The sequence below is a fragment of the Hypanus sabinus genome, chromosome 8 (genome assembly GCF_030144855.1).
Source record: "Hypanus sabinus isolate sHypSab1 chromosome 8, sHypSab1.hap1, whole genome shotgun sequence".
NCBI classification, from domain to species: Eukaryota; Metazoa; Chordata; class Chondrichthyes; order Myliobatiformes; family Dasyatidae; genus Hypanus; species Hypanus sabinus.
Genome location: NC_082713.1, coordinates 29,779,620 through 29,793,234, shown reverse-complemented (window position 1 = coordinate 29,793,234; position 13,615 = coordinate 29,779,620). Strand labels below are relative to the sequence as shown.

Genomic DNA, 13,615 nt, shown 5'->3' with positions numbered 1-13,615 from the left:
TCCTTTCCATAAATGCTGCCAGTTCCTCCAGTATTTTGTATGAATGGCTCCGGATTTCCAGTAGCTACAGCATCTCGTGTTAAGCTGGTATGGGCAGTTAGCAACTTGGTCATGTGACATTACAGGCTTCATAAATAAGTTGATACATGGATCAATCATATTAATAGATTCCCAAAGATCCAATACAAATGAAATCCAAATTAAAGGGAAATGCAAGACAGAAACTGTCCTTATGAATAATTATACACATATTATGCCATTTTAAAATTTCAAAATTTCCACTTCTACAAAAAGTGGCTTGATACATGTTTTGTGGTAATAGCATTTATGCATCTCCCTAGCAACATTGAGGAAAAAAATCCTTGACTCGAAAAGAAATTTGTTCAACTACCATAATATCGGGCAAACAAGGTAATTACCAAGTGATACACTCCTCTCACCTTCAACTTTTAATCTGACCTTTTGGATCATCTCATGTAGTTACGTCACTTTGATTGCTCAGGTTTGATAAGCTGATCACCCTCATGGAGTCATCTGTTATCACATGAAACTTTTCCTTAAATTGTTTCTTCTCTTTGTGCTGCACCCACACGGCTGACAGGATGTAAAGCTCAGTATTACATGATTAAGAGAAGACTGCCTGAGATGACTCATTTCTGGGAAATAAGTTGAGCTAAATGGCTAAATTGAGCCAAATAAAATTCTGTGGAGATTACTCAATGACATTCATGACTTCTGTGTAGCAGACAGGCTATGCTAGTAGACAATCATGAAATAACCACTCTCATTTGTTCATATAACGAGCAGACAGTTTTTGCTGACTAGTGATCCTCAGACATCAGTATTGATGGTCTAGTATGGTGGAGATGATTAGACTTTTGCTACTGAAGTCTTTCCCAGAATTTTTGCCATTTATGAAACTCTTATGATATTAAGGTCTTAAGGTATGTGGGCCTGGACTAGCTTATCGCCTGAGTTCCACATGGAACTGGTCACCAAGCAATTATCATTTGACATTTGATATGATAGCCTTTAACACCAACAGATCAAACTATCATTAGTTCCAATTTTTGACACTTGTTATTTGGTCTCAAAAGCAAGCAGATTACAACTTTCTACATAAAGCTTGCAATAGATTAAAGTACATGCGAGTGTAATGGAACAGGGAGCACATTTGCAGTGCAGCAGGGAGTCTACACCAAACTGCCACTTCACATTTCAATCACACATGGATGTTAAATCCCATGATTAGCTAAATGCCAGGGTTGTCTGAAACATATGCAGCCATGAATCCCACAAGCCGTTGCCAACACCATTTTGGTTAAATCTTGTTGGAATCAGCTCCCCGACTATAATGAAGATGTCGACAGCTTCCCTGCTCAACGAAGGGATGCATGTTAGAAGGCAATACCGGGCTGTGTGAAGAATAGCAGACCTGACCTCCATGCCTACATTATCCATAGCATCCTTGCCTTTGGTACCATCTCCCAACCACAATCTCACGCCATATACAGTGTATTTAGTAACCTCCTGAAATTAATTGAAAAGCAAAAAAAATCCCTGAAAGTAAAGATAGAAAAATAAGGATCTGAGGTCAAGTAGCATTCATGAAATGAGAAACAAAGTTAATGGTTCAGCTCAATAACCTTTCATCAGACTTTATAGGAGAGGGGACCTAAGGGTACAAAGAGAATGCTCATGTTAGGGTGGAGACCAAGGTTGCCCAAGTGACACAATGCCTTGCGAAAGAGGAAAATGATTACTCGTTACTAATCACTGCAGACCTATCTAGGAAAGAGTGAGTAGAGGAAGCTGGATGAAGGAAATGGAGAGAAGAAAAAACAATGGAGCTGTGAGATGCCAAAAACAGTTGCTGAAAATCTGAAATAAAAGTGTTTAAAATACCCATTCTATTAGGTAGCATCTGCAGAGGATCAGAGAGCAACTGCTTCTGATGGAGGACTAGAATATTCATATATAAATTTAGAGATACAGCACAGTAACTGCCCCTCCCACTGCAACAAACTCACTCTGCCCACTTTCACCCATGCGACCAGTGAATCAACCAACTCCTACAAGACCTTAAGACATAGGAACAGTATTAGGTCACTCAGCCTATCGAGTGTTCTACCATTCCTGATTCTGAATCCCACTCAACCCCCTACACCAGGGGTCAGCAACCTTTACCACTAAAAGAGCCATTTGGACCCGTTTCCCACAGAAAAGAAAACACTGGGAGCCGCAAAACCCGTTTGACATTTAAAATGAAATAACACTGCATATGTTTTTTTTGCCTTTATGTTATGTATAAACAAACTATAATGTGTTGCATTTATGAAATCGATGAACTCCTGCAGAGAAAACGAAATTTCATTTCTGCATGCAACAAAAACATTTTGAACTCCGAAAAAAAGACGTTGGGTTGAAGGTTACTTTTAAGTAAAATACTCAATGTCTATTTGAGTCCTTCTTGTATTTATGAAAAACGCCAAACTTAAATTTTCCACCAGCAGCAAACCAAAAATAACGTCAGCCAGCTGTCAACCTGAAAAATAAAAGGACTATTTCACTGAACAATGAAAAAATATGAATATACGTAAAATAATAGGCAATTAAAATATTTATTATACTTGGTTAATGGGATTTCTGCTCCTGGACCTCAGCGCAGTGTCTGCACGTCAGGACTGTATGACGTCACCTTCATCTTTACACAGGATCGCAAGCCGTCATCTGTGAGGCGTGCGCGATGTTTGTTTTTAATAAAGTTCATGTTGGAGAACATATACATACATATGTGGATCCAAAGATCGACAGGACTCCAAGCGCATACTTTTTAATGTTTACATAAATGTTGGGGACAGCATTCCATGTTTCGAACAAAAGTTTGTCCGGTTTTGGGAGGTTTTCAATATCACTCCATTTGTGATTCTGAGCAAGAACGGCCTTCTGACGGGCAACATCTTCAAGGTCTGCTGTCAAGCGTCTAAACTTGGACACCCATATGTCTTTGTCGGCCAGTTCCATCTCAAGATCAGGTTGACTCACACCTGCCAATGCAGTCGTACTCAGTAGGGATGGATCGATGCTTAGGGGAGTGACCGGGAAGGATAATGTGTGTTTTTCCTCTCTGAACTCACAGAAGCGTTTCCCAAACGATGTTTGCATTGCAATGATTGCAGAATGTAAATACTCCAAATTTATCTTGTCGTGACCTTGTTTGAACTCTCTCAAATTGGGGAAGTGAGACAATGTGCCTTTCTGTAAATCTCTGGCAAGCACTGTCAACTTGCGCTCGAATGCCAAAACATCCTCCAACATGTGTAGGGCTGTACGTCCTTTCCTCTTAAGAGCTGTGTTCAGCGTGTTCAGGTGCACTGTCATGTCTACCATGAAGTGTAGCTTTTCCAGCCACTCTGGCTGTTCCAGCTCAGGAAAGGTGAGCCCTTTGTTGCCCAGGAAAGTTTTCACTTCTTCCAGACACGTGACAAAGCGTTTCAGTACCTCCCCTCTGGACAGCCACCGGGCTTTGTTGTGCAGCAGGAGATCAGAATATGCGCTTGCCAGCTCGTCCAGTAACAAACAGAATTGACGGTGATTTAAACTTTTTGCCATTATTTTATTGACAATCTGAATGACAACATCCATTACTTGTGCATTCCAGAGGAAATGTTTGAGCGCACAGTGCCTCTTGGTGCAAGATGCAGTGAAAAGTCAGCAGCTTTCTGTCCAGCGACTTCTGCAGTAAAGCCACAAAATTTCCAAAGCCACAGGGAGCTGCAGCACAGAGATGAAAGAGACGCATGCGGCTCCGGAGCCGCGGGTTGCCGACCCCCGCCCTACACCCATGTCTTTGGGAGTGTGGGAGGAAACACACATGGTCATAGGGAGAATGTACAAATACCTTTGACAGCATCAGGATTAAACCCAGTTGCTGACACTATATTGCATTTTGATAATCACTACACAACTGTGCTCATGCCTTTGCTCTCAAACTTCCCCTTTTAATCTAAGGTTGATCTCCCCATATCCTCACCTCCTGACCAATAGTCTCCATACTTTATGGACAGTTTTTTCCACAATTTTTACCATTTACAATGAGATGCAATTATCTTCCCCAACCCCTTCAGTATTCCAAAATTGCCATTTCCCATCTCCAGCAACCATTCTTCTTCCCATGTAACACCTACCATTTTGCCTTAACACAACCAATCATCCAGGAATTCAAACACTCCGAGGTGAAGTAACAATTCATGAGCAGTTCTTCCAATGTATTATGCTACACTCACTCCTCATGACAGGATACCCTTTATATTGGAGAATCCAGACACACTGAAAAACACCAGCATTTGACCACAAAGGTACCCCTAGGTTTCTATTCATCACTTCAAATTTTCATCTTGTTCTGTTGGCTCTTAAGCCTCCTAAAGTGTTCCAATAAATTCCCTATATAAGCTCATGTAACAGACCCTATGTTCCTTCTATTGTGCTGACCTTTTAACCTACTCAATTAATACAACCTCTTTCCTACACACCTCAATTCCCCCACTTGCTTATCCAAGATTCTCTTAAATGTCCTTAATGTATTCACTCTGGTAGTGAATTTCAGGAACTTACTGTGTAAAAACCCCTACCTCTAGCATCTGCCCTAGAACTTTCCTCTACACCTTAAGTGTCTTCTAGTATTAATCATTGCTGCCCTGGGGAGGAAAAGCACTAGCTGTCTACTCTATCCGTGCCTCCTTACCAAGTCAGCTCTCATCTTCCTTCACTCCAAATTGAAAAGCTCTAGCTTACTAAACCTTCCCTCATGATTCAGATTCTCTAAACCAGGCATCATTCTGCTAAATTTATTTTGCACTTAAAACTTGCTCATCCTACTTATAATGTGGTGACCAGACCCAAACACAAATCTCCAAGTGTGATTTCACCATCGTTTCCTAGAGCTGCAACATTACCTTTCAACTCGAACTCAGTCTGAAGGGCAGCACACAAAGTGCCTTTACCACCACCCTATCAACCTGCATTGCAACTTTGAGGGATCAATGGATTTGGATACCAGGACCCCTTTGTTCCTCCACATGGCTCAGATTCCTACCATTACCTTTGCACTCCACATTGTGCATCATGTTTTCCCCACATTGAATTCCAAATGCCACTTCTCAACCCAGCTCTGCATACTGTCGTTGCCCCACTGCAAACTTCTACACCATCCAATCTTTGTGACAAACTTGCTAACCCATATTTCCACTTCCTCATCCAAGTCATTTATATCTATTTAAAAAAATATATAAATCAGAGCAACGACCCCAGAACAGATCGCTACAGAACTCATCAACATCCAGTCAGAATATGCTCCATCTACTACGTGCCCCACTTCTCACTGGTTTGCCCAGTAATGATGCCGTAATCTCCATTCTCCAAAGTGGCCATCATTGGGAAATGCAGGTATGTTTACAGTACAATTCAGGGTGAAAATTGTGTTTTTTCCACACTGGAAGTAGTTTCATGTTTTTGCAGACAACTCAACTGGCAACTCTCTCCACAAAATATCCATTTCAGCACACAAAAATGAACACCAATTTCTAGGCGCACCTTTTGCTATCATCAGCAATGATGAGTCTCCCATTATGAACAGTGCTGTGTGACAAACAATATAGCTGAACAGTAGCCTTTGGTCCAATTCACTAGATGTGCAATCTTTAGCTGTGGAAAATTGCATCCTGTGTTACAGTTGCACTATATTTGGCACTTCATTGCTGTTCCTGGCATACTCTTCTAATCTCATGGAAATTGATTCTGGTTCCAACTGGCAATAATCGTGAAGACTGTGCCAAGTGGCAAAGGTTATAGACTCTAGTGGAATACAATTACGTTGCTACTGATAGCCCAGAAGTGCAGTATCTAATGGATTCCTGGTTTTGAATTCCGATCTGCTCAATCTATCCAATGTAGCACAGCAGAATTGCACAGAATGCAATTGAATATTCAATATCAAAATTGGACTGCAATCCCACAGGGTATGCAGCAATCTTTCTAAACAATGTTATGAACAGATATGTGCACCATAGGGACAAGGACAAGCAGGCTTTCTTCATTGCAGTCAAGAAAATCAGCCCACATCTGTTTCACTAATGCAGAAAAGGAAAACTCCCATCATATGCGGTTAGACCCAGTCCCACCAATACCATGAACTCTTTACTGCCTCCCCAGTTTGAATGGGATTGGGAATAGGATAACAAGAGTCATCAGTACAAGCAGCATCCTGTCTGGAATGAATAATAATAGCTGGCCTTGTTAATAATGCTCACATTGCTTGGAAAGAGTAACACGAGAGCATTGCAGAATATCGACTTGAAATAATCCCAAAATGTGAGCAGAAAAGTGGAAGTGTCAAAGCTGTACCCTTCCAATGTCAAAATAAACACTGATCCAGAGATCGAGGTTTATTTTGATTAATTACCAGCACTTAATTTTCCTGTACCTATTCCTTCCCTGGTCACATGGCTGGGTATTTCCATTTGGAGATACCACGTATGGTTCGTGGTTTTCTGCTGTTGCAGCCCACCCACTTCAGGGTTTGCTGTGTGTTCAGAGATGCTCTTTGGCACACCACCATCATATGCATGGTTATTTGAGTTACGGTCTCATTCCTGTCAGCTAGAGCCAATCTAGTCATCTCCTCTGACTACTCATTAACAAAGTATTTTCACCTACAGAGGTGCCATGCTCTGGACATTTAATTTTCCACACCATTCTGTGGTTCCCAACCTGGTATCCCCAAAACATTGTTAATGGTAGGTGTCCATGTCATTAAAATAAGTTGTGAACCCCTGCTCCAGAAATTGTTATGCAGAAACCCTAGCTGGCACCAAAAATCATTACATTGTCAAAGTCACTTGGATTACATTTCTTCCCATTCTGATATTTGGTCTGAACAAATGAACCTCCTGACTGGTTGCATGCTTTAATGCATTGAGTTGCTGCCACATAATTAACTGGTTAGTTATTTATGTAAATAATTTTACAAGGTCTACCTAGTAAAATAGCCACCAAGTACAGCATGGCAACAGGCCATTCTGGCACAGTGAGCTTGTGCCACCCAATTACACTCATATGACCAATAAATTTACCAAAATGCACATCTTTGAAATGTGAGGAAACCAGATCTCCCAGCAGAAACCCATTCAATCACCGAAAGAATTGAACCCAGGTTGCTGGTACAGTAATAGTATTATACTAATACTATTGTGCCACCCCTCAAATGTCCTGTTACCCAAGGGTGTTGGAGAAACCATTGAGCATGAAAGGTCAAAGGTAATGATAGAAGGAACAAAATGCAAGAGGTACTCTGCAGGTCAGGCAGCATCTATGGAAAAGAATAAACAGTCAACATTTTGTGCTGAAACCCTTCTTCTGGACTGAAGAGGAAGGGGAATAGACAATAGGTGCAGAAGTAGACCATTCAGCCCTTTGAGCCTGCACCGCCATTTTGAGATCATGGCTGATTATCTACTATCAATACCTGGTTCCTGTCTTGTCCCCATATCCCTTGATTCCCCTATCCATAAGATACCCATTCAGCTCCTTCTTGAAAGCATCCAGAGAATTGGCCTCCACTACCTTCCAAGGCAGTGCATTCCAGACCCCCACAACTCTCTGGGAGAAGTTTTTTTTAAAACTCTGTCCTAAATGACCTACCCCTTATTCTCAAAACATGCCCTCTGGTACTGGACTTTCCCAGCATCTGGAACATATTTCCTGCCTCTCTCTTGTCCAATCCTTTAATAATCTTATGTTTCAATCAGATCCCCTCTCAATCTCCTTAATTCCAGCGTGTATAAGCCCAGTCTCTCTAACCTCTCTGCGCAAGACAGTCCAGACATCCCAGGAATTAACCTCGTGAATCTATGCTGCACTTCCTCTACAGCCAGGATGTCCTTCCTTAACCCTGGAGACCAAAACTGTACACAATACTCCAGGTGTGGTCTCACCAGGGCTCTGTACAAATGCAAGAGGATTTCCTTGCTCTTGTACTCAATTCCCTTTGTAATAAAGACCAACATTCCATTAGCCTTCTTCACTGCCTGCTGCACTTGCTCATTCACCTTCAGTAACTGATGAACAAGGACTCCGAGATCTCTTTGTATTTCTCCCTTACCCAACTCTACACCATTCAGGTAATAATCTGCCTTCCTGTTCTTACTCCCAAAGTGGATAACCTCACACCTATTCACATTAAATGCCATCCGCCAAGTATCTGCCCACTCACCCAGCCTATCCAAGTCACCCTGAATTCTCCTAACATCCTCATCACATGTCACACTGCCACCCAGCTTAGTATCATCAGCAAATTTACTTGTTATTTTTTATGCCTTCATCCAAATCGTTGACGTAAATTGTAAACAGCTGTGGTCCCAATACTACGCCCTGTGGCACCCCACTAGTCACCACCTGCCATTCCGAGAAACACCCATTCACCGCTACCCTTTGCTTTCTATCTGCCAACTAGTTTTCTATCCAGGTCAATGTCTTCCCCCCAATGCCCTGAGCTTTGATTTTACCCACCAATCTTCTATGTGGGACCTTATCAAATGCCTTCTGAAAATCGAGGTACACTACATGCACTGGATCTCCCCCGTCTAACTTCCTGGTTACAGCCTTGAAAAACTCCAGATTAGTCAAGCATGATTTACCCTTGGTAAATCCATGCTGGCTCAGCCCAATCCTATTATAATTTATAATGATGCCAGAATAAAAAGGTTTTGTGGGGGTGGGGGTAGAAGGGGAAGGAAGTTAGCTGGAAGGTGATAGATGAAGCCAGGCTGGAAGGAAAGGTAAAGGGTTAGAGAAGGAAGCAATAAGAGGAGAATGGACCATTGGAGAAAGAGAAGGAGGGGGCCCAGGGGAAGTGATGGGCCTGTGAGAAGAGGCAGGAAGCTGGAGTGAGGAATGGGGGAGTGGGGTGGGAGGAAATTTTTAAAATGTAAGCCAGAAATAAAAATTTATGTTTATTCCATCAGATTAGAGGCTACCCAGATGGAATGTGAGGTGTTGCTCCTCCATCCTGAGGGTGGCCTCATCATGGCACAAGAGGTAGCCATGGTCTGCCATGTTGAAACTGGAATGGGAATTAAAATATTTGGCCAAAGGGTAGTTTTTGGCAGATGGAGCAGAGATAGCTTGACTAAGCAATCCCCCAATATACCATGGGTGTCACTAATTTAGAGGCTACATCGGGAGCACTGAACACAATAGACACCACCAGCAGACTTGCAGGTGAAATGTTGCCTCACCTGAATAGGTAGACATAGCACTTTTAAGTGCCAAGAGGGAGATTAGTGGGGAGGGACAAATAGACAAGGAAATTATGGAATGACAAGTGTTTTACATCGAATGGCTTAAATTAAAATGTCACAAACCATAAATGATTGGATTAGGTTTCTTCTTTTTTTTTTTTAAAAAAAGTGATTAGCAGAATGCCCAGAAGTATAATAAAAGCAGTGGCTCATATGGCACACATTGCTTGATGATGGTGCTAGAAACTGATTCACATGCAGCTTTGAAAAGGGAATTAGATGAATAATCAAGACTGAGAAATATAAAGGATATTGCAAGTCTCAAAGAGAATCAATGAGCAAACAAGCTTCCTTCAGCTGTGCAGTTTTACATCATCCCACAAACTAAAGCTTCAAGTGTCTGCCATCTAATTTGTCATTTGCTTCTTTCCCAGTCCCATTATCAATTCAAACTGTTCATCCATGCAGCATCGTCAGGTTTTCACCGAATTACATTCAAAAGCAGCACAAAGACAAGTTGCTGTGCTTTGGTTTTATTACCTCAACATTAAGATCCCACAACACCATCAGTCCCTTCAACAGTACTCCAGAAAACAGCTGACATTAACAATCTTAAACAGAAAGAAATTCAGTGCCAGCCATTCTCTTCTGTGGCCCAACAAACAGAGAGTCAACATTGAGCTGAACTGGACACCTGATAAAAATATACAGGCTTTCACACATTGAAGACAAATGTGAGGTAGAAGTGATAGTCTCGTGTTCATATAAACAAGAACATCAAGTGACAATTTTACTTAGTGTCAAGTGGGAACAATGCTCTGTTAAAAATACTACATAGTGGAGGTTCTTCAGCAGGATCCAGAATCAGCTTTTTTCATTCAAGGTTGAACTTCTCTGTTGACTTAGTGCAGTGGAGTGATAAAACCATGTGAAAAATTCTCCCTTGAAGAGTCATCATAGAAAGAGAGAAGGGAAAACTTAGGAAGCTTCACATCTACTTGCTACATGTGCATTTTTTTTGGGGTCTGCAAATCTAACTGGAGCAGAAAGAGGAAAAGCAGAATTAAAGAGCAAAAAGAGAAAACCAATTGAAGTGAAAAATTCCCATTTAAGAATAGACTACTGATGCAAACATTTCAGACAACTGCACATAGATTTTACCCTAAATGGAATCAGTCAAACATTTGAAACAGTTCAGGCAATTAAAGGAGATACTATTTAGGAGCAGAAATGAAGTCAACTATCTACTCTTCATTGGCACTTTAGAACCCTAAGCCACTCTGCAGACATTAGTGAGGTACATAGTGTGTTGGCTGATTGGCAGGTGCAACATAATTTAACTGAGGTGGGGGGCCTGGGCATGTTGTGTTCTGTAGCCTTGAACTGGGGCATGTCTGATTTGCGGGATACCAAGGGCCAACATAATGAACTGTATTTGTTAAAGGGACGCAAGGATCATAAGTAGATATAGCTGGCTGAATATACTGGTCTGTCAGCATTGGATAATATACTGTTGAATAAGGAGCTGGTTGAGACTCTGCAGCAGTATAACCTGCAAAAGTAAAAACAGTCCATTAGAATTTATAAAATTACCACCTCAAGAAAAATTCTAAGAATGTTTTAACATGAGCTTACAAGCTTACAGCCACCTACTTTAATGCACCGAATTGGAACACAAGAAATCTAACCTTCATGAAAAATAACATCATGTCCCAAAGTTAGAAAAACTCTGAGTGGGTTCATTTTATAGCAACATGAATTCACACCAGTTTCCGGAAAATTTTAAATACCACCCAGACTATCAGCCGCCACCAACCTTTTAGAATAGTTTGGAAAAATGATTAGTTATATTTCTAACCAAGCATTAATTATGTATAATTGCATTTAACTTATTTACTGCAGTACGCTAGGAACATTAGTTACCTTTTAACATCAGAATTATTTACATAATACAGGAATATTTAATGTTAGAGCAGATAACTTCCAGAGGATTAAAACTGACAAATCTAGATACCAAAATAGTTTCAGTTAATGACTTGATACTTAAATTGTCAACACTTTTCCAGTTAGCTTATGTTCTGTGGAGTTTCTAAACCCAAATCCAATGTAATCTATCAGGCACCACAAATCTAAATTGGTTATTAACTGAAAAGTTTGTAGTACACTGATTAATAATTATATTGAGTTTTAAATCAAGAATCCTGTAGCATAATTTGGATACCACTGATTATTGGATTTGACTGCCTCAGCTAAATTACGGGCTATGCTCACAAAGAAATTGAGTGCTCAATTTAGTCCCATGTACTTCTGCATATCAAGGTCTCAATTTTACAGATATTTCCTTGCATTTTAGACTTTGGATAAATGTAAACACTAAAAAGGCTACTTAAGATCTAAATAGAATAGTGACTGCTCAGAACAGGATCTTTTAAATCATTTACTGTGGCTGTTTAAATTATGTATGCATATGTTCTTGTATTGAGTGGTGTTAGGGTTAGAACTGTGTATCTGATAAAATGCAAAGGGTCTATATCTTCATGCTGTACAATTCTACAATTAGCTTCCGAAGACTTAATTGCCTGCAGAAAAGGTCGAAAGACATTCCACAAGTCATTAGGCTAATGTTGTTGTGGTTGAGTGCTGTCGAGTCATGTCAACTCCTAGCAAGCCTATGGATAGTGCAAGTTGACCATTGGTTAAAAATGGAAATAGATACTGCTGCTGCCAGGTTGGGACCCGGCTGGATTCAAACTCAGGACCATCTGCCTTGAGGTCCAGTACTGATGCCACTGCACCACCAGCTTCCCATTAGGCTAATTGAAGAATGATCTCAAAATGGCCAATACAGGAAGTGGACAAAATGTTAAGGCAACTCATTTGTAATTAGGGAAGCAACACATTGTTGGGGCAGAATAAAGAAAATTTCATCTTGTATTTCATGACCCCATTCCTGATGAAATCATCGATTCTCACACAAAAAAAAAGTTGAGATTTGAAATGGAATTTCAAACAAATCCTCTGAAAACAAAGTAACTTGCCATTAGACATGGTGTCTGAGGAAGCCGGATGATCATCGTTTCTCCCACTATCACCGTACTGTTGTGGTACAGTTGACTGTTCAACAAACTGGGCAGTTGCAGGGAATACTGGATAAATATCCACCGGTTGATGCTGTGGCATATAGACCACTGACTGCCAGTTTTGGTGGTAACACTAGAAACAAAGAATTTTCTTAGCAATCAAATATAAACAAATTATAACTGGATGACAGACTGTAGATACTGGAATGATACAGGGAAAAGTGGAGGACCTCATCAAGTCAGGCAGCATCTACAGAGGGAAATGGTGAATTGATCTTTCAGTTCAGGATCTTTTGTGTGGACTGTTGAAGATGAAATCCAGAATTAAGAGTCTTGACCTTAAACATTTGCTGTATTTCCCTTCACTTATTCTGCCTGGCCCACCGAGTTCCTCTAGTGCTTTGTGTGTTGCTGTAATTTTAACTTGCTCTTTTAGGGGGAAAAAATGGAAACAAGTTGCAAGTAACAAGCAACCCCATTACTGATCTTCCCAAAGACAAAAAGCATCACAAATTCATTAAGTAATCATTCCTTGAAAATGAACTTTAAAACAAATTCCATTTAATGCATTCAAAAGATTATGGAAAGAACTTTAGTAAAGTGAATCTACCAAATGTAGAGCTGTGTTACCACTTAAAGCTAAATGTACCGAAGACATCAGAAAAAGCCGTGAATTCTTATATGCAAATCCATACAGCTGTAACCCTTTAATTCCAGTTAAACTCACCTGCAATCCAAGGTTGAAATAATACTGAACCACCTTTCTATCTAAAAAGACAGACAAATTTGTTACTATAATACATCATTTTGTAGGACTTAAGCCACATTAAGAGTAATATGGTCTCACCTGGAGGAAGATCATTGCCATTGGGGTCACAGGAATATGGGGGTGGTGCAGAAGAACTCACAGTCTCACTCATTTCATTAACAGGCAGGAAAGGACCTAAATGGAACAGAAACACCTTGGTAATTGTCTACGGTAAAACAGTGCACATTCTTTCAGCACATAAGCATTAGAATCAAAACCATAGCAACCACTGGATCTATGAAAGCTACTTAAGATTAATTTACAAAGATTATTCCTATTAACAGAACAATATGCAAGCTATATCACCCCAATGGACATTTCCAGACTGCAGGGGAATGATTATGGATGCAAGCCAGGAAATTGAAGTTCAGGATTGTAATCACTAGAATTCCCAAGTATAAAGTACTAAAAGGTCAGAGTTGTATAGCATG

General features: G+C 40.5%; 1 protein-coding gene across 1 annotated transcript in view; it reads right to left on the bottom strand.

Moving 5' to 3' along the window:
* Nucleotides 1–9,856: 9,856 nt before the first annotated feature.
* Nucleotides 9,857–13,615, bottom strand: part of alg13 (ALG13 UDP-N-acetylglucosaminyltransferase subunit) — a 111,786-nt gene continuing 108,027 nt past the window's right edge. The window contains exons 25-28 of the mRNA XM_059976635.1: nucleotides 13,224–13,319; nucleotides 13,104–13,144; nucleotides 12,335–12,509; nucleotides 9,857–10,848 (exon numbers count right to left, since the gene is read on the bottom strand). Of these exons, the coding sequence (XP_059832618.1) occupies nucleotides 10,586–10,848; nucleotides 12,335–12,509; nucleotides 13,104–13,144; nucleotides 13,224–13,319 (575 nt within the window). The 3' untranslated portion in view covers nucleotides 9,857–10,585. The remainder of the gene's footprint in view (nucleotides 10,849–12,334; nucleotides 12,510–13,103; nucleotides 13,145–13,223; nucleotides 13,320–13,615) is intronic.